A 24,060-nucleotide genomic window follows, 5' to 3' on the forward strand; every position below is an offset into this window, starting at 1 on the left:
GGATGAATTAAAAACACTAAATTCTTATTTTCAACGTAATTCACGTATGTAGGTCAATCCGATTAACCTCATGATTCAATCTAAGTCAAAGATTTTTTAGTAGTTTGAGTCAAATCACAATCAAACCAATCAAACTTAAAGTGATTTAATTTGGGGTAATGAATTTATTATTATCAACTCCCTACACAAACCATTTAAAGAAAATACCATCAGTCGTAATTAACCATTGTTCGTTGCTTATCAGTAGTTAATTGTCGTTCACTCCACTATTATTGGATCCAGAGTTTCTAAACTTGGTGATAATGAAGTAGATGCAGCACGTTACTTTTTCATCAAAAGATAAATGAAAGGTTAGATGATATGATTGATTGGGTAAGCAACAAAGGCGAAATTCACTTTAATCATAGATAAATCATATTCAAGTGGCGGAAGAAAGAAACCAATGTTAGTGTTGGCTCGTGAAAGGAGTGGTGAGTACAATGCACCTAAGAAGAAATTGAATCGTGAAGACACGAGGTCAAAAAAATGTGGGTGTATGTTTAGGTTACATGGTTATTTAAAGAAGGAAACAAATTGGTGGTGGTTGAGTATTCTTAATGGAGTTCACAACCATAAAATGGAGCCACAATTAGAATGTCACCTTCTTGTTTGATAGATTAATTGAGAAAGACAAGAAGATGGTTGCTGACCTGACAAAGAGTTTGGTGGAGTCTAAACATATACTAATGAATGCGAGAAAATAAAGAAAGATAATTTGACGAACATAAAGCAAGTGTATAATGTATGTAAGAGTCCATCAGAGCTGAAAAATCAGAGATGCAACATTTGTTTGCATGTTTGAAGGAGCACAAATATGTTCACAAATATAGAAGCAAATGTGAGTCTGTTACTGTTTAGGATATATTTTGGGCTCATCCTGAATCTGTGAAGTTGTTTAACATTTTTTCAACTGTTTTGATCATGGACTCCATATATAACCAACTGTGAAGCAAATGTGAGTCTGTTACTATTTTGTCCATATAAAACCAACGTGTACAGAATGTCATTGGTTTGAGATAGTTGGGGTAACCACAACTGTGAAGATATATTCTGTTGCTTTTGCTTTTCTGACGTCTTGAGGAAAAAAATAACTTCACTCAGTTTCTCCAAATGTTGGTTGACCTTTTGAAGTAAAAAGACAATAAACCAAATGTGAATGTCACCAACAAAGATACTGCACAGATGAATGTTGTCATCGTCGTTTTCCCTAAAATGACCACATTAGTTTGTTACTTTTATATTGCTAAAAACATTAGAACTAAATGCATCACATATTATGGAGTGAAATCTAAGGATGTCAAAGTGGATTGTATGAGTGACGAGATACATTCTATTATTCATAGAGCACCCATTACAAAGTTGAGTAATCATAAGGGTAACTATAGCCAATATTTAGGTATGAGGAACATTTTTAAAATATTGTGAATGGTTTGAACCCTCCTCGAAAATAATAGAGGAATCACACCAAAAGATAAGTGGTTGACATTCCTGACTATGAGTCACATTATTGCAACTTGCTACAATGAAGTTATAGTTGAGTCGACAAAACATGCAAATGATATTTATGATACTTTTTGCCCAATCAAAGATAGTCCACCACTTAACCAAAATACCCACATTATGTGTATTGGTTTCACTCTCATCACTTTGTTAATTTTTTAGTTTTGAAAGATGATTGTCTAATACCTTTATCATGTACGGAGTGGAAACTATACAAGAAAGAAGAAACTGAGACATGATAACATGTTTTTTTGGTTGATAATACCTCTTCGATTATTATTTTTTTGAAAGATGATTGTTTAATACCTCGTGGATATTGAAAAATGAGAGAAACCGCCCAAAAAAGAGTGAAATGAAGTCAATTCAATTCCGTGTGACAGTGAAGATGAAGAATTCGAAGAAGATAAAGAAGTTATTTCACTAGATAAGATATGATATTTTTTTTGTTAGTGTTCATACTTTTTTTTTTGTTGATAATGCACCAACATACTTTTCTCAACATATATTTATATATAAATTCATACCTCGTTCAACATTGTCCTATACAGTGGCGGAGCCACTCATGATCCAGGGTGGGCCACGGCCCACCTTAATCCTAAAAAAAATAATTTTTCATAGGTATATATTTATATATTAATATATCAAGTTATATTATATATAATATGTTGCGCTATAATTCTTAGTTGTATAGCCTGCTTCAGTGGTCAGGCATAGGTTTATTAAGCCTTCATGTATCAAGTTCAATCAAGTTCAACTCATCAAAACTCATCACTCATCAAGTTCAACTCCCACCTGGACCTTTTGTAATTTTTTATGTGTTTTTTTTTTATCAAGTTCAACTCCCACCTGGACCTTTTGTAATTTTTTATGTGTTTTTTTTTTTTTTAATCTATCAAAAAACAAAACCCTCATCAATCAGGATTTGAACCGGCGTATGCTGGTAGACAAAAGGATTTCCATGCCACCATGGTAACAATTTTTCAACTCCCACCTGGACCTTTTGTAATTTTTTATGTGTTTTTTTTAATCTATCAAAAAACAAAACCCTCATCAATCAGGATTTAAACCGGCGTATGCTGGTAGACAAAAGGATTTCCATGCCACCATGGTAACAATTTTCTATCTTGAAGTATTGCTTTAACGTGTTATATATCTTAGAAGGATTGGCCCACCCTGAGTATTATTTCTAGCTCCGCCACTGATCCTATAACAGTAACAATTCAAACATATTCTTAGAACATAAATGTGCTTGGATAAGATAAGACAAGTTTCTTTCAACTCAATCAAGGTCTCAAGTTTAAATTTGAGCCTCTAAATACAACAAATTTAAACCAATTTAAAAGTTATTTTGTCAATTTGAGTCTCAGGATGCTCAAGAAATTATTATTCTTACTGTTATGTGGGGTCTATCCAGTTTTTAAAAAATAAACTAATTTGACGAAATATTTATTTATTTTACTTTTTTTTATAGCCAGTCAAAATGATAAATTTATTATGTACTCACACATAAGTGGAGGGGTTGAAATTTAAACCAGATAATAACATCCGACTTAACAAATATTTACTTCTTTACTTTAACAGGACGTGGACTTTGAATCAAGAGAGAAAAGTGAAATTCAAACTTAAATACAATATACACATGGGCATAAATTTGCACCTAATCGACTTATACGAAAGAATATTTGTTTTTTTTTTTCAAAGAATGAAAGAATACTTGTTGTGAAATGTTAATCTCTTAAATGAAACTTTGTAACTCGATCCGATCGATTAGTCTAAGACTTCTAGATACCCAGAAGCAAATAAAAACAATTTTTTTCTTAAGAGGAAATAAAAACAGTTGTTGTAATGGAAAAAGGTGATAAATTCAATTTCATATTTTCAAAAAAAGAAAATGTTTCCGTGAACATAGCTTATTTGGTAGGAGTAGTCCTCGTGAGTTTAACTCAGTTGACAGGGACAGTGCATAATATATGCAAGGTTCGGGGTTTAAACCTCAACCACCACCAAAAAAGCTTATTTGGTAGGGACAGTGCATTAAGTAGGGGCCGAGCCGCTGTGTTTTTTGGCAAAAAATAAAATAAAAAAATATAAACTGATTTATGACGACAGTGTATGTATCACTGTAACCTCCAATGAATACTCTTAGAGAGAGTTTGCCGCTCCTTTAAGTTCCACAAGCCTCGAAATATTCGCAATTGCGTGCACGGAGGATACCGAATTATAAAAAAAAAATCCTCCAATGAATTAATAGACTCCCTCTGTCCCTATATCTAAGCACCCATTTGACTTTATTTTTGTCCATAAATGTAAACCTCTTTTCAAATTACTAGATGCATTTATTATTTTTTTCCTAAACACACCCCTAATTAATACTACTAACTTGTCTTGAAATATGAATAGTCAAATTTAATACACATACAAATAAATGATAATTTGGTAATATTAACACACAAAACATACACATTAATTACACTAACAATTTTTCTTAAGAAATGTGAAAAAAGCAAAAGGGGCTTACATATAGAGACAGAGAGAGTATTAAAGTTATACAAAGAAAATATAAGTTTCTTCTTTGTATAAGGTCCAAAACTAAAGGTGTGCATTCTTTCAAGGGTTAATTAAGTAAATGGTCCCTATAAATATTCAGAATTTTGTTTTTAGTCCCTACAAAATAAAATCACACTTTTTAGTCCCTATAAAATTTTCCATCAACATTTTTAGTCCCTGTAAAATTTTCCATCAGCATTTTTTGTGCCTAAAATGCTTAAGGAAAATGTCACAGGAACTAAAAAGTGTGATTTTATTTTGTAGGGACTAAAAATAAAACTGTGAATATTTATAGGGACTAAAAACTTAATTAACCCTTCTTTCAAAAAAAAAAAACTAAAAGTGTGCATGATTTAGCTCACCTCCTCCCTCCTCCCTCGGGATGGATTCCGATTTCAATGATTTGAAATCCACTCAACCCATTCTAAATCACGAGAAATATTTATATAGACATAATACCAAATTAAAATCATTTAGACATACACTCATTAAAATATATATCATTTAATTATTTTAAAAATATATATTATTTAATTCTTTTCTCTTTCATACATTTTTTCATTATGTATGTGTGTCTAAATGACTCATTTTCTTTTGTCATCGTGAGCTTAATTCAGTTGGTAAAAACAATACATAATACATGCAAGGTTCGGGTTTAAACCTCGACCGCCAAAAAAAATGACTTATTTTTATGTAAGTGGACAATAGAGATTTTTTTCTTTTTTTACAGTAGTAAAGAAATACCCTAAAACTCCATTCTCTCTTCTTATTTCCCATTTTTTTTCCCTTATTGTCTCACATGCCACATCTGCATATTCATAAATGTACTATTATCATATTCTTTAGAATTAGATCTAATATCTTACTAGTTACCATCATAAATGTACTATTATCTTATTTTTTTCTCAAGGAATTTTTTTTTACTTCTCAAATAATTGATATATCAAATTTTAATTACACATGAATAAAATGCAAGTGGACAACAAGTTATGCCACTACTTTATATGCTTATTTGTTGTATATTTATATATTTGATGCTAAAAAAAAATAGTGAAAATAATTTACATGATGTTTTTGGGTAAAAAATAGGGATGACCAATTTTTTTGGAAAGAATTTGATGGCCTATTATAGAATGTGGGTAACCTGCTACACAACCCGATCCAATATTGTAAAAGGTGATTCTCGCACGAGACCAAAACCAACATTCCATGCAAGGTTTGGGTCTTAATTTTCGTAAAACTCCGTCCAATCCAACCCAACCCATGTTCAACCCTATAAAACAAATTAAAATTTTCCATTCGCTATGTTCATATGTGGACACGTAAGGAATCTCATATTCAAAGCCAACTTTGTGTATGGCAACATACTTGCAACTTTGCTAAAAAAAAAAAAAATGCTTGCAACTATTGTTTCAAAAAAAAAAAACATACTTGCAACTATCAAAATGTCCTTAGTTACAAGACGTTCCAATTATTTATTTTTTTTTGAAAGAATTCCAATTATTTGTTGTGTGGTGAATCTCTCCATATTGAAGTCGTCTTAATTAAAGATTATAATCAATTATTAATTAATTAATATATAGGTTTTGTAAAAAAATATCAATAGATAAACTATTGATATTTATCCATTTATATGAGAAAAAAATTGAACCATATAAATCCTAAACATATTCTCTGCTCCTGAGTCCCTTTTCTGGTTGAGTTACATCAACTGTAAACATCCTATATAGTACTAAAGTTTTGGAAATATGAAAGTTGTTTCCCCCTTTTAATTATCCTTAAGGAAGTTTCTCATGAAATATATCATTATCTTTTCACGTAATAGATTTAGCATTAGCGTGGTTTCTCACGGTGATTTATTTTTGGGTTAATAGATCTTTAACCCCCTGTAATTTTCACGTAATAGATTTAGCATTAGCGTGGTTTCTCACGGTGATTTATTTTTGGGTCAATAGGTCTTCAACCCCTGTAATATATGTCATTTTCGGTTTTTCCCTCTGTAATTTTTTTTTTGATTTACCCTCCTGTAAAAAAAATTTGTTTTGATTTACCCCCTAATAGGCCAAACAAAAACCAATTTTTGTTTTTGTAAATCAAAACAATTTTTTTTTACAATGGGTAAATCAAAAAAAAAAAAATTACAGAGGGAAAACCGAAAATAACCTATATTACAGGAGGTAAAGACCTATTAACCCTTTCTTTTTTTCTTTTACGTCCCGGAGAACCAAAAATATGTTTATTTTATAGCCAAGTTTAGTAAAGAAATGTCAAGTGTCCTTTATTAAGGCATGGACGGTTTAGCCAAGTTTACTTTGACAATTCTTAATTTTAGACAAAAGTGAATGATGTCGAGAGAGACAAGTGAGAATGGAATTTCTATTGAATAAGTGGATATTCAGAGTTGAAAAGTTGAATGAAACCATGGAGTAGGAGTAGGAGTAGGAGTAGGAGTAGTATTAAATTAAAATTAAAAAAATGTCACAATCCAATGGGTGGTGAGAAGAAATAAGATTATGTGAGATCAGCATCATTTTAATTAAACACAACATTGGTATGGCCTACCCGGCAGTGTCAGTGCAATTGGAACATAATATTACCGTGTGGTGGCAATTTGATAGCCACTAAATTATAAACACGTCATGACCTACCTCTCCACCTTCTTATCTTCACATGTCATAACCTTCTCGTACTAATCCACCTCATTCTCAACAGAAAGATGCCTCTCAACATTTTACAATAATTTTTTTCGATATATAATTTTTTTAACATTAAAATAATGATAGCATTCTGTATTTACATCATGATGATGATGATGATGATAATAATAATAATAATAATAATAATAATAATACATATATACCTTTGTATATAATGAATTTACCCCCTTTTTAATTTGCAATAAAATTAAAGTTCATAATGAAATTCCCTAAAAAAAGTTCATAAAGAAATAACTATTTTTTGCATCAAATAATAATAGAATGAAAAAAAAAGTCTATTGAACCATCATAATATAAAAGTGTAAAACCATGTCTATATAATTATGTGTAGCTCCCCTAAAAAAAGAAAAAGAAATTATGTATAGGTAGCAATAAATAATAATGGATCTTGAAAGAGTAAAAAAATAAAAAAAATAATGGATCTTGCAAAGCGGATCCAAGGCCCAGCTATAGCCTGGGCAGTTGCCCGGGCTCTGGCCCAAAACTTTTGCAATTTCTTTTGTAAATCCCTATGAATTTCTTATATAAATCCTTATAAATTTCTTATGTATATTTTTTGTTGGGCAATTTCTTTAGATTTTTTGATTATTCGCTTGCAATTTCTTATGTAAACCATCTGAATGTTGATTATTTACTACAAATGCAATTTATCCCAAACTCAAAGAGTGAAAGAGGCCTACGTCTCAAAAATTACAGAGAAGAAAATGTGTTGCAATTTTTTTTGCCCAGACTTTAATAATCCTGCCTCCGTCACTGACAAAAATAGTATTCTTGTGATGCATAAGTCATAATGTGTAATATTATTTTTTGGCAGAAATGCACAACTATTATTATTTTTGTTTATTAAAATGCACGACTAAAAATAAACAGGATTCTCAACACTTTAATTATATTAGTGTAGCCGAAAAATAATGAAATTCATTTGGTATATATACGAAGAATATGCCATGTACGTGATGATCTGAGTAATACGTAGATAATAAAAGTGCATGAATACTGTTTTTTTGTTGTTGAAAAAAGTGCATGATTAATGTTTGGATGAGGGGGCAAAACGTTCAACCAATTGGAATAAGCCAACGTATAGACCACGAGTTTTCATTTTCATACCCAAGTTCGCATAGCACGTGGGTTGAATACTTTTTCTTTTCCTTGACAAAATTAAAGGCCGGTTGAATACAGTTTGTTTCCTAAGAAAACTGAGTAAACAGAATTTTAGGGATCAAGTAAGCATGCAGCGAAGATTAATTCAAAACTAGCTAATAGGATAATCACTTAGGACATTCAATATGAAACTCTTAACATCTTTATAACGGTCGCGGCAACTCTAGATCGTTTGATCTAAATAAACGAGTTAAATGTTTAATTGTTTGATTTGATAGTGTAATATAGACCGTCCGATCTCAATTTAGTTCTAGATGATTTATTGCCTTAAACTATATCAACATGCAATTATAGGAAATCTGGTCGCAACTTGCATATGACATGAAATATTCTAAAATTCTTTGAAGAAAAGGAAATATGCTATAAATACACATTTTACCTTAAATGGATTAAACCTATCTTTTCCATTTTTCTATTCATTATATTTGATTATTTTCTTTGACATTGAAATTTATGATGGATTAGGTTGTCGAATTGGAATACACTTATCTGATATGGCTTTATGAAGCATAGTTATTAGTTTGCAAAATGAGGGTCCACTATTTTCACAAGGCAAAAATAAAAGAGAAGTTAATAATATTAAGAGGGTGACTCACGATATGGTTGTCATTATTTAGTCCTTATCCTCTATCTTAACAATGTGAGAGAAGCTATTTATTTTACACCATATATAACGTGATCTGACTGTGACAAAAATTTAATCAAGATAGAATATTATAATAATATACGTTATATTTATCTAAAGCCAACTCATATATATTTATGAAAACAAGTAACAACAACATTATCCAAATCTTCATTGATTGGTAAGGTTCTATATATAAGACCACACCCAATATTTTATGCTTTATCTGTTAAAGTTAACTACTCCATATACATGTAACCATGGCCCATTCCATTTCATAATAGAGGAGACACTTTCTTCCATTTTCTTCTTCTTTAAACGAAAAGGCAAAGCAAATATTTCTAGAAATGAATGTGAAGGGAATCAAAGATGGTAACAGTAACAAAAATTGGATTGTTAAGCAAGATGTGGATGATGATGGTGTAACTGATTCAATTTCGAATGGCTCTATTACAGAAGATTCAATGAATTCTATGTGTTCATCTTCTTCATCAGAGTTAGATGATGATCTAGAAGCATCCTCTTCAACTTCTAGTTTGTCATCTTCATCATCATCACATTCAAATGGTCCTTTATATGAACTATCAGAACTCATGAACCATCTCCCTTTGAAGTAAGCAATTTCATGCATGATGCATTTTCTTTTACTATATATATACTTTTTATATTCTATATCAATATTTTGTTGTACTTTTATTTTATTCAATTCTATTTATTGTGACATTTGCAGGAGAGGATTGTCTATGTTTTATCAAGGTAAGGCACAATCTTTTGGTTCTTTAGGTAGAGTGCAGAGTGTAGAAGATCTTCCTAAGAAATTAGAGAGATCAAATTACAGAAACAAAAAGAAACCATGCAAAAGCTTTGGGTTAAGCACTCCAAAGGCAAGAATATCAAAGAAAGCTTCAAGAGGACCTTGTATAATAACTAGAAGAGGGAGTTTCCTTGGAGGGTCTAGATCTTCCTTTGCCGTACACAAAAACTTTTGAAATTCAATCTTGTAAGAGCTTTTTGTTTCATTTCATGCACAAAATATTGAGGAAAATTTTGAATCGCTCATATTTTAGCTTCTGAGTTAAAATCATATTATTATTTATTTTTTGATGAAATGAAATCTTCTTAATTATAATTATATTACTTATTCTACACGTAGATGATTAATCATGAGTGTCCTCACTCTTATATATGTTTTCCACATGGTGATAGGATTCCTCTTCTTGTGTTGTTAGTAGCCCATGATTTCTAAATAGCTAGCATGTTGATGAGTGTGTAAGTGTAACTGTTTGGATAAAGGTGGAAATGTTAGTAGAGAAGGAAAAGGAGAATTTTTTTTTGTCTGCCCTATATTGAAAAGCAAATTCCAAAGCTGCCCTACATGAAAAAGAAAGTCCAAAACTGCCCTACTTTTTCTCTCTCTCTCTTTATTCCCCGCAAAACAGATTTGGGAGGAAGGGAGTATCATTTTGGCTATTCCGCTATGGGACGATAGTCACCGCTGTTAATTAAACATGTGATTATAAACATGTATTGAATTTGAATTGTTCACATTACATCAAGATTTTAGAGAGTTCATATATATCCTAGCCTAATCAAAATAAACTAGCAACGTTAAATAAATGAAAATCAAATTAGCTACACAAGGAGAAGTGGAAGAAAAATCATAAAGGGGTGAAGATAGACTCATCCATGCTTTAATTAATTCTTGTTCTTGAGTCTTTAATCATTAACGGATGAAGACAGAAGACAAAAGACAGAGATACATGTTTTTTTTTTTTTGTAATTACAAAAGAGATACATGTTTTAGAGACGGAATGGTTTTTTTTTTTTAAGACAGGATCACTAATTACTCATGTGATTTTGTGTTTTTTTTCTTTACAGCACAAATCAAATTTTTTTTCTTCTAAACTACCATTGCTTTTAAAATTAAGTATCAATCTATTACTCTGGTTGGTCAAGTTGAGAAGTCTCTCCTTCTAAGAGATGCTTCTCAACTGCAAATTATGTTGAAAAGTTACTCATAGAGAAAAAAGTTACGGTAGCTGAGAAATTTCAAAGCAAAGTGACTATGATGTGGAAGATTCCAAATAAGGAAATCTCGGTCCAACAATATTTCGAAAAGGTGTGTAAATAGTTTTATCACCTACATTAGATGCAACAAAACAATCAACCACACCTTATGGATAACCAAAATTTGAGTTAGGTCCTCCTTGAACCTAAAATTTGATAACACAGAAGAACCGTTTTGTCGATGACTAACGTTACTAGTATTAGCTTAATTAGTTAGTCACTCAACCATAAGATTGTCATGGTGAATACACCATAGCATAGCATAGCATAGCCTAATTGAGTCAGTTATTATGACTCAATACATTAGTTGGAGTTAGTTACATTCATAGTTTAAGAGTTTGTTAGCGATTGAAAACTGCAAACAGTTCTTCGTACTATTTTCATCATTAGTTCAATAATAATAATAATTCTTCTCAAGTTAGTTCTTTCTTAGATTTCTGTTATGGATTCTAGAACTTTCTTTGACCTCTGTTGCTCACGTCGGCAAAGCCAGATAGAGTTGTGGGTGTGCATGTGCACACCCTGAAATTTATAAAATTGCACTTATCTAATGTTGAAAATTTATATTGAACCCTGACTAAATTCTCTTAGAAAATTTATATTGAACCTCCTACCAAATTCTTTTTGCACCGAGTGGCTAGCCATTTGGACACTCCCTCTCCTTTGATACGTTTTTGGTTCCTAATTCTAATCCAACACATTTGCAATGTCAAAACGTGACACTTTTTTGGTAACAACACTTCGACATTAATAATACTAATGATACAAGTAATATCCTTTATTATAAAAGCTAGAGTTGCCAAACTATCATGTTTGCCCTAATCACTTCCTATTTTTCCCTCCTAAGCATTTATATGATCTCAGCCGTTGATGTGAATTCATTGCTAATCTAATCTCAGCCGTTGATTCAAAGGCTATGTTTCAAACTACTCATTTCCTATCTCATACAGATGCGTCATAATGTCCATTAAAATCGTAGTTAATGTCAATCAAATCACCATAACTCCCAACGATTAGTAAACTTTTCTATTTAGGGAATCATATCGTATGTATTCATTTCGTGAATAAAATCATAGTTAATGCCAATCAAATCGTATGTATTCATTTAGCGAATAATACCTGCAATATATATAAGATAGTCCATTTTTCTAGTTAAAAGGATTCCGTAAACTTTTTCTATGCTGTCATATAGGATTAGTAAACTTTTTCTATGCTGTTTATAATTTGGTTAGGTATGATAAGATATTCCGTAAACTTTTTTTCTATTTAAACGGATTCCGTGAACTTTTATGTGTTCATTTAACAAATCGTACCTGCAACAAAAAAAAATGTACAAATTGCCAAAAAAGTTCGAATAAAAAATATTAACAGGATTGAATGCATTTAAACTCTTTTATGCAACATGTTTTATCTAATCGTAAACTCTTTTATGCAGTATGCACTAATTGCTCTGCCAATTAGTGCGTATTGAATGCATTCATGACTGCAATGATCATATTAACAAAATAACTTTCTTAGAAGAATACATTTAATTTGCACTAATTGCTTTTATGACGCCAATAAATATGTAGTAATTGCATTTAATAAGAATTACATTTAATAGAAAAATTTTCTATGTATAAATTTCCTATGTATACACGCGAGTGAATATGCCAATATGTAATTCCTTTACTATTAAAAATACAGTAATTGCTACTCGAAAATTCAGGTATGAGAGCATAACAAATCAATTCGCAGTAATTGCATTTTATGGCTGCAATGAATAATAATTAGTACCAGTAGAATCGACATTTAAAACTTTCAACTTGAGCTTGCCAATTACCAGTTTAAATACCACTTAGTTGTGAGATTAAATCTATTCTGTTTTGTAAGCAAAAATATTTGTTTTTCTCTTTAAGATGGCCAACATTTTCACCCCCATTTCAGCCATCAAAGGTGGGAAGAAGGATTTGAAGTTGCTTGTGCGTGTGGCCCATATCTGGCTCATCCATGATAAGGAGAATCCAGATGACATCATCTTCATGAACATGATATTGGTTGATGAGAAGGTATTTTATATAAACCTAATGTCTTACCACATACAATAATTTAGGTTGTCACTGCGATTAGGTTTATTCTGATTTATGTTAATGACATGTTATTTTTATGGAGGGCTATGGCAGCTGCATTGAGATCACAAGGTGAAATCGTTCTAATTGTTGCTTCAAGTAGCATAGCTGCATTGCTCATACCTGGAGGCAGAACCGCACACTCAAGATTTGGCATTCCTATTCTTATCCACGAAGCTTCGACATGTCCTATAGAACCTGATTCACCTTTAGCTAAGTTAATAATCAAGGCAAAACTCATTATATGGGATGAAGCTCCTATGTTGCACAGACATTGCTTCGAAGCGGTTGATCGATTATTTCGCGATGTGATGAGAGATGTTGACAAGAGATTTAAGCACATTCCATTTGGGGGAAAAGTTGTTGTTTTTGGAGGAGACTTCCGACAGATTCTCCCTGTTGTGCCGAGAGCCACCAGGCAAGAAATAACAAATGCCACAATCGATTCTTCAAAGATATGGAATTATTGTGAAGTTCTCACCCTTACAAAAAATATGAGACTGATAAGTGGAGCATCAGACGCTGATATTGAAGAAAGAAGATTGTTCTCTGATTGGGTTTTGGCAATTGGTGATGGGAGAGTTGGGCTCATAAATGACGTGGATATATCGCTTCAGATTCCTCCGGAATTACTTATACATAGTTCAGGCAATCATGTTCAATCCATTGTTGATAGCACTTATCCAAACCTGTTAGATGGTATGACTGATATATCATCTTTTAAGACAAAGCAATACTTGCTCCAACAAACGCAGTAGTGGATCAGGTCAACGATTACATGTTAGATTTGATTCCTGGTGAAGAGAAAACATATTTGAGCTATGATACTCCATTGACCCAGAATGGAAATTGTGATGTTGTTGATGATGTCCACACTCCAGAGTTTCTCAACACAATAAATGCTTCAGGACTCCCACATCACAAGATAAGATTGAAGATTGGAGTTCCAATTATGCTTTTGAGAATCTAAAGTTAGGATTATGCAATGGAACAAGGTTAACCATCACTAGAATGGGAAAATTTGTCCTTGAAGCAAAGGTTATATCTGGAAGTAACATCGGCGAAAAAATTTTCATACCCAGGTTATCTCTTCAACCGTCTGATATTAAAATTCCATTCAAATTTCAGAGAAGGCAATTTCCAATACCAGTTTCATTTGCCATGACAATTAACAAGAGTCAAGGGCAATCACTTAAAAATGTTGGTATTTATTTGCCGAGTCCTGTATTTTCGCGTGGTCAGTTGTACGTTGCAATTTCCAGAGTCACTTCAAAACAAGGTTTGAAAATACTAATCGTTGATGGAGATGGAGAGAGCACTGATACAACCTCAAATGTTGTTTATCACGAAGTCTTTCGTAATTTCGTTTTGCTTCTCCCGGTCGTCGAGCCTGATCGACTCGACTCTTTTCCCTGCCCTCCGGCCTCTCACTTCGTTTCGTTCTTCGTCTTTCTTGTTTCTGGAATGAAGACACCCGATCGGCCCTACTTTCCCAAATGCCCACTACCGGCCCTTCTCCTTTCTGGGTCTGCATTTATCGCGTCGTTTCAGTCGTCGTGGTCGACGGGGAAGAAAGAAATGAATGAATGTTCTTTTGGGAGAATGTATAAGAATACACCTACCGAGATGAAGGCCAAAGGTTAGTCTCGCAGGTGGACGTATCGAACCGAAATAAGATCTCAGATTGACATTTTGATAAACTAATTTACCATAATAATAAATAGAGTCAATGGTGACTTCTTCCTTATTCATTGATCTGGGGGAAAAGGATCTGTCTACCAGTTGGCAAGCTAGGCATCAAGTAAGTGGCTTGATGAGGATAACTAAGCTGACACGCCGGAGTTGGCTGCTGGCACAACAGGGTGGTGCCTTACCGCACTACAGGCGAACGCGCGGTAGCGTTCGTGGTGGTGCTTCAGGATTCCAATGTACTGCGTCCAAGATTAGAACGAGCTTGCCGGCGGACCACTGCCGTCCCATTCTTGAGTGAGCTGGAGCGCAACCATCTTATCCACTGAACTAGCTAGAAGCACCTCTAGTCGAAGCACTAAAAGAAAAGGACCGGGAAACGCGGCGGCATAGGAACCACGGGACCCCCTACTAGTAAAGGGAAAACGACAAAGGTCATATTTTTCTCAAACATTTTAGAATCTTCTTCATCCTTTTCACCACGGTCAAGAACTTCATGACATAACAGCAATAAACAAATCATAACTTAAAATAGACGGAGCAATATGATATACTCAATTAGAAACTAGATTAGAGAAAAAGTAACACATTAGAGATCAAATTCATAGTTTATTTTTTAAATTGCTTTTTTGTTCAAATATTGGGTCAATATGTAGATCTCAAAAAACCATTTTTGAAATATGAAAATTGTTGTTTACACTTCAAAAAATGATGAAAAACACCTGGAAATGACATAAATAACCCCAACAATAGTTAACTATTGTTTGCTGTTTTCGTGGCGGCAGTTAGCCGTTCCAAATATACATATGTAAGGTACAAAAATCCAACGACACTTAATGTCGTGGAGCATAACAATTCATTCTAGAACAACCTTATCTCTTAAGGTTAAATGAAGAAGGATATTCCAGCTATGCAGGCATGTTAATACTGATTCCTTTGCTATGAACAACCTTACATGTAAGGTTTCTGATCCTTTAAGCTCTTGCTTCACATTTTTTTGAAGAAAATATGCTTATAGCATTTCATTAGCAAGCTCTTGCTTCACATTGTCAAATGTATAACTTCTCTAATCAAATTTATGGGGAATTTCCATATCGGACTAGTTTTTCAACTTCAAAGAGCCCAATTTATTTTCATATACAAGCACCATAAGTTGGAACTTGGAAGCACTACAAGCTGGAGTTGTAGTTATACTCTAGAATGAAATTTCATGCTCCACGACACTTAAGTGCCGTTGGATTTTTTTTACCTTGTGTTTATTTAGAATGGTAGTTAACTGTCACCGCGAAAAAAGCAAACGGTAGTTGACTGCTGTTGGGGTTATTTAGGTCATTTTCAAATGTTTTTCCACATTGTTTAAAGTGTAAACAACAATTTTCTTAAAATATTCACTTCAACAATGTGGGCCGATCTACAAAGGAAAAAAAAATAAAAAAATTACCTTATAGTCCTGCATATGTACCTTCACCTCTAAAAACCATTGAAAATGTCCATTTTGTTCCCTTTTGTCATTTAATTTTTTACACCTTCATTTTTCGTTAAATAGAGTTTAACTGTAGATTTGGTTCACTTTTAGCAGTCAAAATTAATTCTGAAAGTCTATAATTGATTTTGACATATTTAACTGCCACCGAGTGGAATTGATTTTTCCTTTATCATGAATTCTACTTGAAGTTTTTCTTTTTGAGGGAATTGATTTTAAAATTGATTTTTATACACAAAATTATTGTTCGGCTCACTTTTTTTACATGAATCTATTTAAATATAAATCACTTTACATTTTGACTCATTTTTAGCCGGAATCAATTTTATAGAATCAATTCACTCAAAATCAATTCTTATTATCGCAAAACCAAACATAAACCCAGCAAAAAAACGTTGGTTTGAAAAATAATATTTCATTCTGTTAAAAAAAATCATTCACATATATTTGAATGAGAAGCATAGGTGACTGGATTAGCACATAAAACCATCGGCGTGATAATCTGGACTCTGGTAGGTACAGATGGTGCAATTGCATTAGTGGTTGGAATTAGTTGTTTGGACTCATGCATTATCTTTTCATTCACGGATCAATATGTTAGTGTCTCTTAATCTCTTAATTAATAGTTAGTGGACCCTTTAATTAACAATTTCATTACTTTCTCCTTCCCTAAATCTTATTACCAACTTTCAGTTCCATGAAAATTTTTATGAACTTTAATTTGCATTCTACTACTTCTTATAGAAGTTGAAACTAGTTTTAAGTTTCTTACTCGTGGCATGGATTGAACTGATGATTGAAGGTAATATGCTAGTAGTAATTTGATTTTTAGAGAAAAAGTCTTGACCAATTGAGAAACAAGTTGGTCATTGTTAAGTAAAGTTTTGTCAATAGTTATTTCGCCAAAAGATCGAACTTGAATACCGCTGAAATGATTTGACCTATGTTGCGGTACATTGGCGCTCTAATAACGACAATGGGACTAAAGATAAAGTAAATAAAATTATCCAATTTTTTTTAATGACAAATATTAATATTAATTGATAAATCATTTTTTTTCCCTTCGTCCGAGTTTGAACTCAGAATTTTCAACTAATTATCTCTTACCTCAAACCAACCTGACTGAGATACCCAAAACCCACCAAAAAGAATTAGATAGTAGCACTTCTTTACAAATTACAACAATAGAACAAAAAGAAAGCAAAAGGAAAGGACATTGATAGTTCTTTAGAATGCAAACAAATAGTGGTTACTAATGCTTTGTTGTGAGTTCTTACACATCATTGTAAGTTATAAATATTTATAGCCTCATCTTTGTCTTTTGTCTAGTTACTTCTGGCAAGTCTTCCTTCTCAACCCACGGTGCTTCTCTGAATCACCAACCACTTGAAATTTAGAATTTGGGAATTAATCTCAACCATTCGAAGTGTTCAAATAGAAAAACTATATCAACTAAACAACAACAACTTAATTATATATACAAGTATCCAACTATTGGATGTCCATGATTTCAAATTTGGTACTACAAGCATGCAGCTCCAGAAAAGTTAGCACTTCGCATAATAATGCATACTAAACATTGCTAACAAGACTCATCCTAACACTATCTTTTCAACGTTATCAACGCAACAATTTATAAAGTGGTGAGATATACATAAATTTTCCGCTGAAATATAGTTTTGTAAAGAGCTTGGAAAGTAAGTGTTATGTTATCCCAACAAGAATATTTTCATATTCACACACAAGAATAAAGAGGCTCACGGGAAGCACCAAAACAAACAAAAAATGACAACAACAAAAGAAAAGTGACATAAACCAACAAAAAATATTAAAAGAACAATTTTATGAACAAAAAGTGCAACATGTCCTGTGCCTGTGGTTTAGAATTTAGATTGTTCATCTCTCTTTAATTTCTTTGAACATATATCAATAGATGCACCCGTGACCTATCTCTCTCTGTCAATGATTCTCTGATTCAGCTTCACTTAATATGGTCCCACCTTTAAACAAGTGCTGAATAACATAACTAGTATATAAAACCATGACACAAGCCAATTTTTGTATAGTTCCAAATCACATTCTCCACCCACATTTTTCTTTCTTTTATTTGTTACATTCTTCCTTTCTAAGAATAATACGTCAAACATGAATTTCATTTTCTATGTTTTATTACTTCTTCTTGTTCTACAAAATCCCATTGTAACACAAGGTCATACAAAGGGACTTCGACCAAAACCTTCTACTGGATTTGGAATGTCTACCAATATGACCAAAGTCCAAGAATCAGAACAACAATTCATGAAATGGGTGAAATTTGTTGGTGGTCTCAAACATACTGTCTTTAGAACAGCCAAAAATAAGCTTTTTCCTTCTTACACTTTGAACGTTTATAAACATTCAAGTAAAGGAGGATTTTCATCAATTCAAGCAGCCATTGATTCCCTTCCCTTCATTAATTTAGTGAGAGTTGTCATTAAGGTTCATGCAGGGGTTTACACGTAAGTACTTGTGCTATTATACTTTTTGTTTTTGTTATTATTCCATTACAATTTTGTCACATTCTGTTTTTTGTTCTGTTTTATGGCCTTAGTTTGTTCATATGAGAGGTGGGGTTTGGTGTTTTTTTTGTTTTAGTTGGAATGTGATCACAAATTTTAATTACATTTGACATATAAATCATAATCTCTTATTTGTTATTTTTCTTAAAAATAAAAATGTGTATATACAGAGAGAAAGTTAGCATTCCTGCATTAAAATCATTCATAACCATACAAGGAGCAGGTGCAGATAAAACAATTGTTCAATGGGGTGACACTGCTCTAACTCCTAATCCTGGAGCAAAAGGACAGACACTAGGAACTTATGGTTCTGCAACTTTTGCAGTGAATTCACCTTATTTCATTGCTAAGAACATCACATTCAAAGTAAGTAACAAAACAAGCCTCATTTCTATGTTTGTGTTGTTACAAGAAAATTAAGACTGTGTGTATATGTATACAGAATACTGCTCCAATTCCTAAACCAGGAGCAGTTGGAAAACAAGGAGTGGCATTAAGAATTTCAGCTGATACTGCCATGTTTCTTGGCTGCAAATTCTTAGGGGCACAGGACACACTGTATGATCATATTGGTAGGCACTATTACAAAGATTGTTATATTGAAGGCTCTGTTGATTTCATATTTGGCAATGCTCTCTCTCTTTTTGAGGTAATTAAATTTATTTCATCTCGATAATAATTTATTTACAGCTGTAATCTTCAACTATTGCTGTTAAATTAATCATCTCATGAGGTTTGGTTATGTACTACTACTATATCCTAATCCTAATTCTAATATTTTAATGAAACCAGCCACATCACTATAACCTAACCTCTTTTGTCCCACATTTTGTCATGCCCTTTTATCCATTCCATTAGTTATTTTCGTATACATATATGTTAGAATGTAAAATTTCACTAATGAAGTTGGTAATAACATAGGGGTGTCACGTGCATGCAATAGCACAAAATATAGGAGCACTAACAGCACAAGGAAGGAGCAGTTTATTAGAAGACACGGGATTCTCGTTTGTACACTGTAAGGTCACGGGATCAGGAGCACTATACCTTGGAAGGGCTTGGGGTCCCTTTTCTCGGGTTGTCTTTGCGTACACTTACATGGACAATATCATCATTCCCAAAGGATGGTACAATTGGGGTGATCCCAACCGTGAAATGTAAGTCCCATCATCTCTTCTCATTCTCCTCATCTTCACAACCTTACAATTACATTTATGCATACTCACTCACTCACACGTGCAGCCACGGTACATTATATGTGTAAATTATTTAAATATGTTTGTTAAAAGTATAATGTTAGTCCATTTTAATTCAATAACCAAGCTCAATTAATGTGCTTGCAATTGAAGTACATTCTCAATCCTGGTTGCTTTAGTACCAACTTTTCCAAGTGACATATGCACACACTTAGAGTCAGCATCCATCATATATACTAGAAATGTGAGTAAAAATTGTACCCAAAAATAAAAGGTGAGTAAGAATCTTTTTTATTGATGGAGTAAAAGACTAGTATATATTATCAAGTATATAGTTAATTAGGGTAATGTACAACCAGGAAGAAAAGAGACCACTACCTTATTTGAATTCCCACTTTAGCAACTCTACATGTGTGTTTGGTGCAAATCCATGTGTTACCTTCCAATACACAAACTCACAAAGTGCTAGAAAAATACACTCTGAAGAATAAGAAAATAAGTATAACTATATAGAGAAAGAATCCTGCCATCAAACTAATTGTTTTTGTTTGCTAATAAAGTTATAGATAAGGAAGAGCATTATGCATATATATAGGGTCTAAAAAAAGGCCTTGGTCCTAAGCCACCTAATTCTAAATTTTGATCAATTCTATATCTTATGTAGCTATAGACACATTGGCATGCGCATGTGAGTGCGTTATAATTTGATGTTGTATTTTTTGTTCTCATTCTATTGGGTCCACCACCATTATCAGGACTGTATTCTATGGACAATACAAATGCACAGGACCAGGAGCAAGCTATGCAGGGAGGGTAGCATGGTCAAGGGAGCTCACTGATGAGGAGGCTAAACCATTTATTTCACTCAGTTATGTTGATGGGTCTGAGTGGATTAATTCTTTCTTTTGATTTGAGAGGAAATGAGATTGATTTTCTCATGTGACCAATTTTTTATGTATATATTAAATGAATAAGCTCCATCAATGACAAATTGTAGAAGAGAATTTGAGTTCAATTCATGAGTCGAACAATTCTTGATGAGAACATAAAGTCTATGGGTTTAAAATTGTTCTTCAAGTATGCTTGGGACTTGGGAGGCAACGGATAAAACCAAACCGGTTTTTCACCGTTAGAGTCGGTCCAATACTATAGCCTTAAAATGTTTTTAATTTTTACCTGAAAGAATCATAAATATAGTAGTAAAACTAAAATGCACATAATAGCATTTTCTCAACAACTTGCGTCTTGGCGTTTTTTTTAATGGAAAAAGCTATTTGTCCTTAATTTTAACTGTTTTGAGCTATACATGTTGGGTCTTTCTGGTGGGATCAGGCTCAGTGAATAAGGGCTTGAGATCGATAAGTTGGTCCACTAACGTGAGGGAACCTAAACCCTCAATCATCAACACTTTGTTTTTTCTTTTTACAAGATGGAATAATATCATTTCAATAATAAAGTTCCGGATACATGTAAAAATATATACCGGTGAAAATATGAAGACTAGATAAAGATGTGGTCACTCTAATAAGATTGTGAACAATTTTATTGGTTTGTCTTGTAATGAACTCAACATAGAGTTTATTCTTAAACCCATTTCACGGAAAGTAGTAATCCTAAGGCCACTCCAACATCAACATCAGTTACTGGTGAATACTAGTACATCTCAATTTGAGCTAGGACAATGTGACTTTGATCATCTCTGACACAGACACCAACATTTATTTTGTTACACGATCTCGAAAACGACGCGTCCACAATGCATTTATAATACCTTGTAGTAGGTCAATTTGCCATGAAACACTAACTCAGTTCCGGTCATGGTTGTTGTGACTGTTACGAGCATCTTGTGCATTCTGTCAATCCGTTAACAAGGCTACCCCTCTGTCGCAAACAGGCAGCAACTCTTTGAGCAACTTCCATTTGTCCAAATTACATAAATTCTTTACTTCAACAAAAAAAAAGGCAATCCGGTGCACTAAAGTGTCCGCATACGCAGGCCTTACCCTGTTTTTTCCACAAGAGGTTGTTTCCATGACTTGAACAACAACTTTACCAGTTGCGCCAATGTTACCCCTCTAAATTCTTTACTTCTAAATTGACCAAATTAAGGATGCAAGCAAATAAAGCTTTTTGGTTAGAATTTAAGTTTTGTAGAATGTCTAAGATATTCTCGGCCATCGAATGTGTGTAATATAGTTCCAAATTCCAATCATTTGCCAAAAGGATATGCATGTTATCTTTAATATCGGAATCACAGAGCACACAATTAATTATATGGACAATTTACCCCTCTATCCTGCAAATTTCTACGAACATGCTAAAGTAGATTTTTTTATTTTTGGAGGAATTTTTGCATTTCAAAGGAGATGTACCCTATTTTGCTCCAAATCAATTATCTCACCAACACAACAACGATAAGCACTCCTATTTTCAAACTAATTTATCATTTTGTACGGATTCAAAAAAGGGTTTCTACGTACTCTCTCACTGCAGCACTTTTTCAACATTTTCCAGACTTACCAAACCATGAAACATGCCAACAGTTCGTACTATCGAAGAAGCCACTTACGCCTTAACCAAAACTACTTCACCAAACACACTCAGAACGTTTTATACGAAGGAAAATGCTAATAATACCTTTAGGATATTGATTAACAAAATATAGATATTTTTTGAGGAATAAAAAAATATATAAATATGATGTGTTGAAAAATAGTGTATTTGAAACTATATCAATTGGTCCAAGTGATAAAAGGTGTCCCTTCAGGAAATGGTTAAAAGCTCGATCTCTTGCTCTTTTGAATTGAGAAAATTCAGAGAAGGAAAAACTCATCTTGTGTGTAACAGTTTTTTTGATAGAGATTAGTCACGTTAATTGATAATAAAACTTAGCATAGATACTATATATTTTTGGTTTTTGTAACTAATGTTCTTAGGACAATTGTTATCATCATTCATGTTTTTTGTACGATTACAAAGAATCTATACGATTGTGGGGTCCAATTTGTGTTCCAATATATCAAATATCTCTATAATCTTTTATCATATGAGCTAAACTAATTACTAGTCACACCCAAGTTAAATAAAATGTACACAACAAACTGTATCGTAAGTACATCTCATTAGATTAAACACTACAAAGATAATTGATATGTTGAGACGGGTTCGTATGTACAATTATCCACTTCTTGGCATGTATCGTGTGTGTTTTAGCCGATAATCATTTTAGAAAAAAAAAAATTGTACACAATAAACCAAAACTAACCAAATTATTGGAAAAGTAACAAGAGGAGATCTCCACTCAATATAAAAAAAAAAAAAAAAAGACAACTCACACTCAAATATTATATTACTTAATTAACTTGCAAATTTTACAACAATAAAATTGTAAATACTCTTACACAATTTTTGCATTGAAAAAAGACCTTAAGTTCACAACTCTGCGTTTTCGAGGTTTTGTCTATTTTTAACTTTGTGTGAGCCTTCACGATTTTATCCTTTGTAAGACGTACTTTGTTGGTTGAGGACTATGAGACTTGTATATTAACTACTATTGATGTCGACTCTCGAGCAATGTGAGAATTTTTGGTGTACCAGAATAGTAGAACGGAGTCGAGGCTAAGATGTTAAATAATACGTCATTCCTCGAGTGTGATGTGGGCTTGACCCTTACTTGAGGTGCCAATGTTCCGATCTCGAGTTCATAGCACTGCTTTTCTGAGGTGTTGTTTGTTTTTGGTCTTGTGTGAACTTCACAATTTTATCCTTTGTAAAAGACGTCTCTTTGAATTGGAGAGTTTAATTGTTGTGTGTAAATTACTGTTAGTCTCGATTCTCAAGCATTGTTGGACTAAATTATCATACTCCCATTAAACAAAGGAATATGTCCAACTTCAATGTAGTCATTACACATTTACACTATATAAAAAACGCAAAAATAAGATATAATAAATAACCTATTTTAAATGAATAACACCCGCACTATACTACTCTGACTTGACTAAAACTTATGTTGTCGGGTGTTGAAAAAACTAACAATAAAATATTTTATTATTCAACTTACAATTTTTACAAAGATAAAATTACAAAATTTCTCAGATATTTTTTTTGATTATGAATCTATCAATACTACTCTATTACTTTTTGAAAAATGTTAATCAATATTCCGAGAACACTAATCAAAGAATCAAACGTAATAGTATTTGCATTAAAAGTTTTTTTTTTTTTAAGAATAGTATTTGTATTAGAAGTTGTTTAATCAATTCTTTAAAAATTTAAAAAATGTCATTTCAATTTAAAAATTCATTTTTTATTTTAACGGGTGCACTGAAACAAAAGGGTTAAGATGGCCCTTACTTATTTTCACTACT

At 32.6% G+C, this 24,060-nt stretch overlaps 2 protein-coding genes, 1 long non-coding RNA gene and 1 pseudogene across 4 annotated transcripts; 3 read left to right on the forward strand and 1 right to left on the reverse strand.

Moving 5' to 3' along the window:
- The first annotated feature begins 8,813 nt into the window (after positions 1–8,813).
- LOC146934473 (uncharacterized) lies at positions 8,814–9,648 on the forward strand. The gene is made up of 2 exons (XM_085706368.1): positions 8,814–9,202; positions 9,320–9,648. The coding sequence occupies exons 1-2, from the start codon at positions 8,937–8,939 to the stop codon at positions 9,576–9,578; spliced, it is 525 nt and encodes a 174-aa protein (XP_085562494.1). The 5' UTR covers positions 8,814–8,936; the 3' UTR covers positions 9,579–9,648.
- Positions 9,649–12,563: 2,915 nt separating this feature from the next.
- LOC146934474 (uncharacterized) lies at positions 12,564–14,548 on the forward strand (annotated as a pseudogene). Its single transcript, XR_015007774.1, has 2 exons — positions 12,564–12,704; positions 12,808–14,548. The product of XR_015007774.1 is annotated as an uncharacterized LOC146934474 (transcript).
- Positions 14,549–17,159: 2,611 nt separating this feature from the next.
- On the reverse strand, positions 17,160–20,187 carry LOC146934475 (uncharacterized). The gene is made up of 2 exons (XR_015007775.1): positions 20,069–20,187; positions 17,160–17,306 (listed from the first exon to the last, which is right to left on the reverse strand). It is a non-coding gene; the product is annotated as an uncharacterized LOC146934475 (long non-coding RNA).
- On the forward strand, positions 17,999–20,705 carry LOC146934476 (putative pectinesterase 53). Its single transcript, XM_085706367.1, has 5 exons — positions 17,999–18,434; positions 18,665–18,860; positions 18,937–19,143; positions 19,416–19,651; positions 20,446–20,705. Exons 1-5 carry the CDS (start codon positions 18,082–18,084, stop codon positions 20,597–20,599), a joined length of 1,146 nt encoding a protein of 381 aa, XP_085562493.1. The 5' UTR covers positions 17,999–18,081; the 3' UTR covers positions 20,600–20,705.
- Positions 20,706–24,060: the final 3,355 nt, after the last annotated feature.

Source organism: Medicago sativa, chromosome 4 (genome assembly GCF_051527215.1).
Source record: "Medicago sativa cultivar Bolivia chromosome 4, Bolivia_mono, whole genome shotgun sequence".
Lineage (NCBI taxonomy): Eukaryota > Viridiplantae > Streptophyta > Magnoliopsida > Fabales > Fabaceae > Medicago > Medicago sativa.

Bases quoted from the DNA above. Each gene is read 5' to 3' on its own strand.
- LOC146934473 (XM_085706368.1), top strand. From the start codon at position 8,937: ATGAATGTGAAGGGAATCAAAGATGGTAACAGTAACAAAAATTGGATT. The intron at 9,203-9,319 runs GTAAGCAATTTC...TGACATTTGCAG, and splicing joins ATGAACCATCTCCCTTTGAA to GAGAGGATTGTCTATGTTTT.
- LOC146934476 (XM_085706367.1), top strand. From the start codon at position 18,082: ATGAATTTCATTTTCTATGTTTTATTACTTCTTCTTGTTCTACAAAAT. The intron at 19,144-19,415 runs GTAATTAAATTT...GTAATAACATAG, and splicing joins ATGCTCTCTCTCTTTTTGAG to GGGTGTCACGTGCATGCAAT. The intron at 19,652-20,445 runs GTAAGTCCCATC...CACCATTATCAG, and splicing joins GGTGATCCCAACCGTGAAAT to GACTGTATTCTATGGACAAT.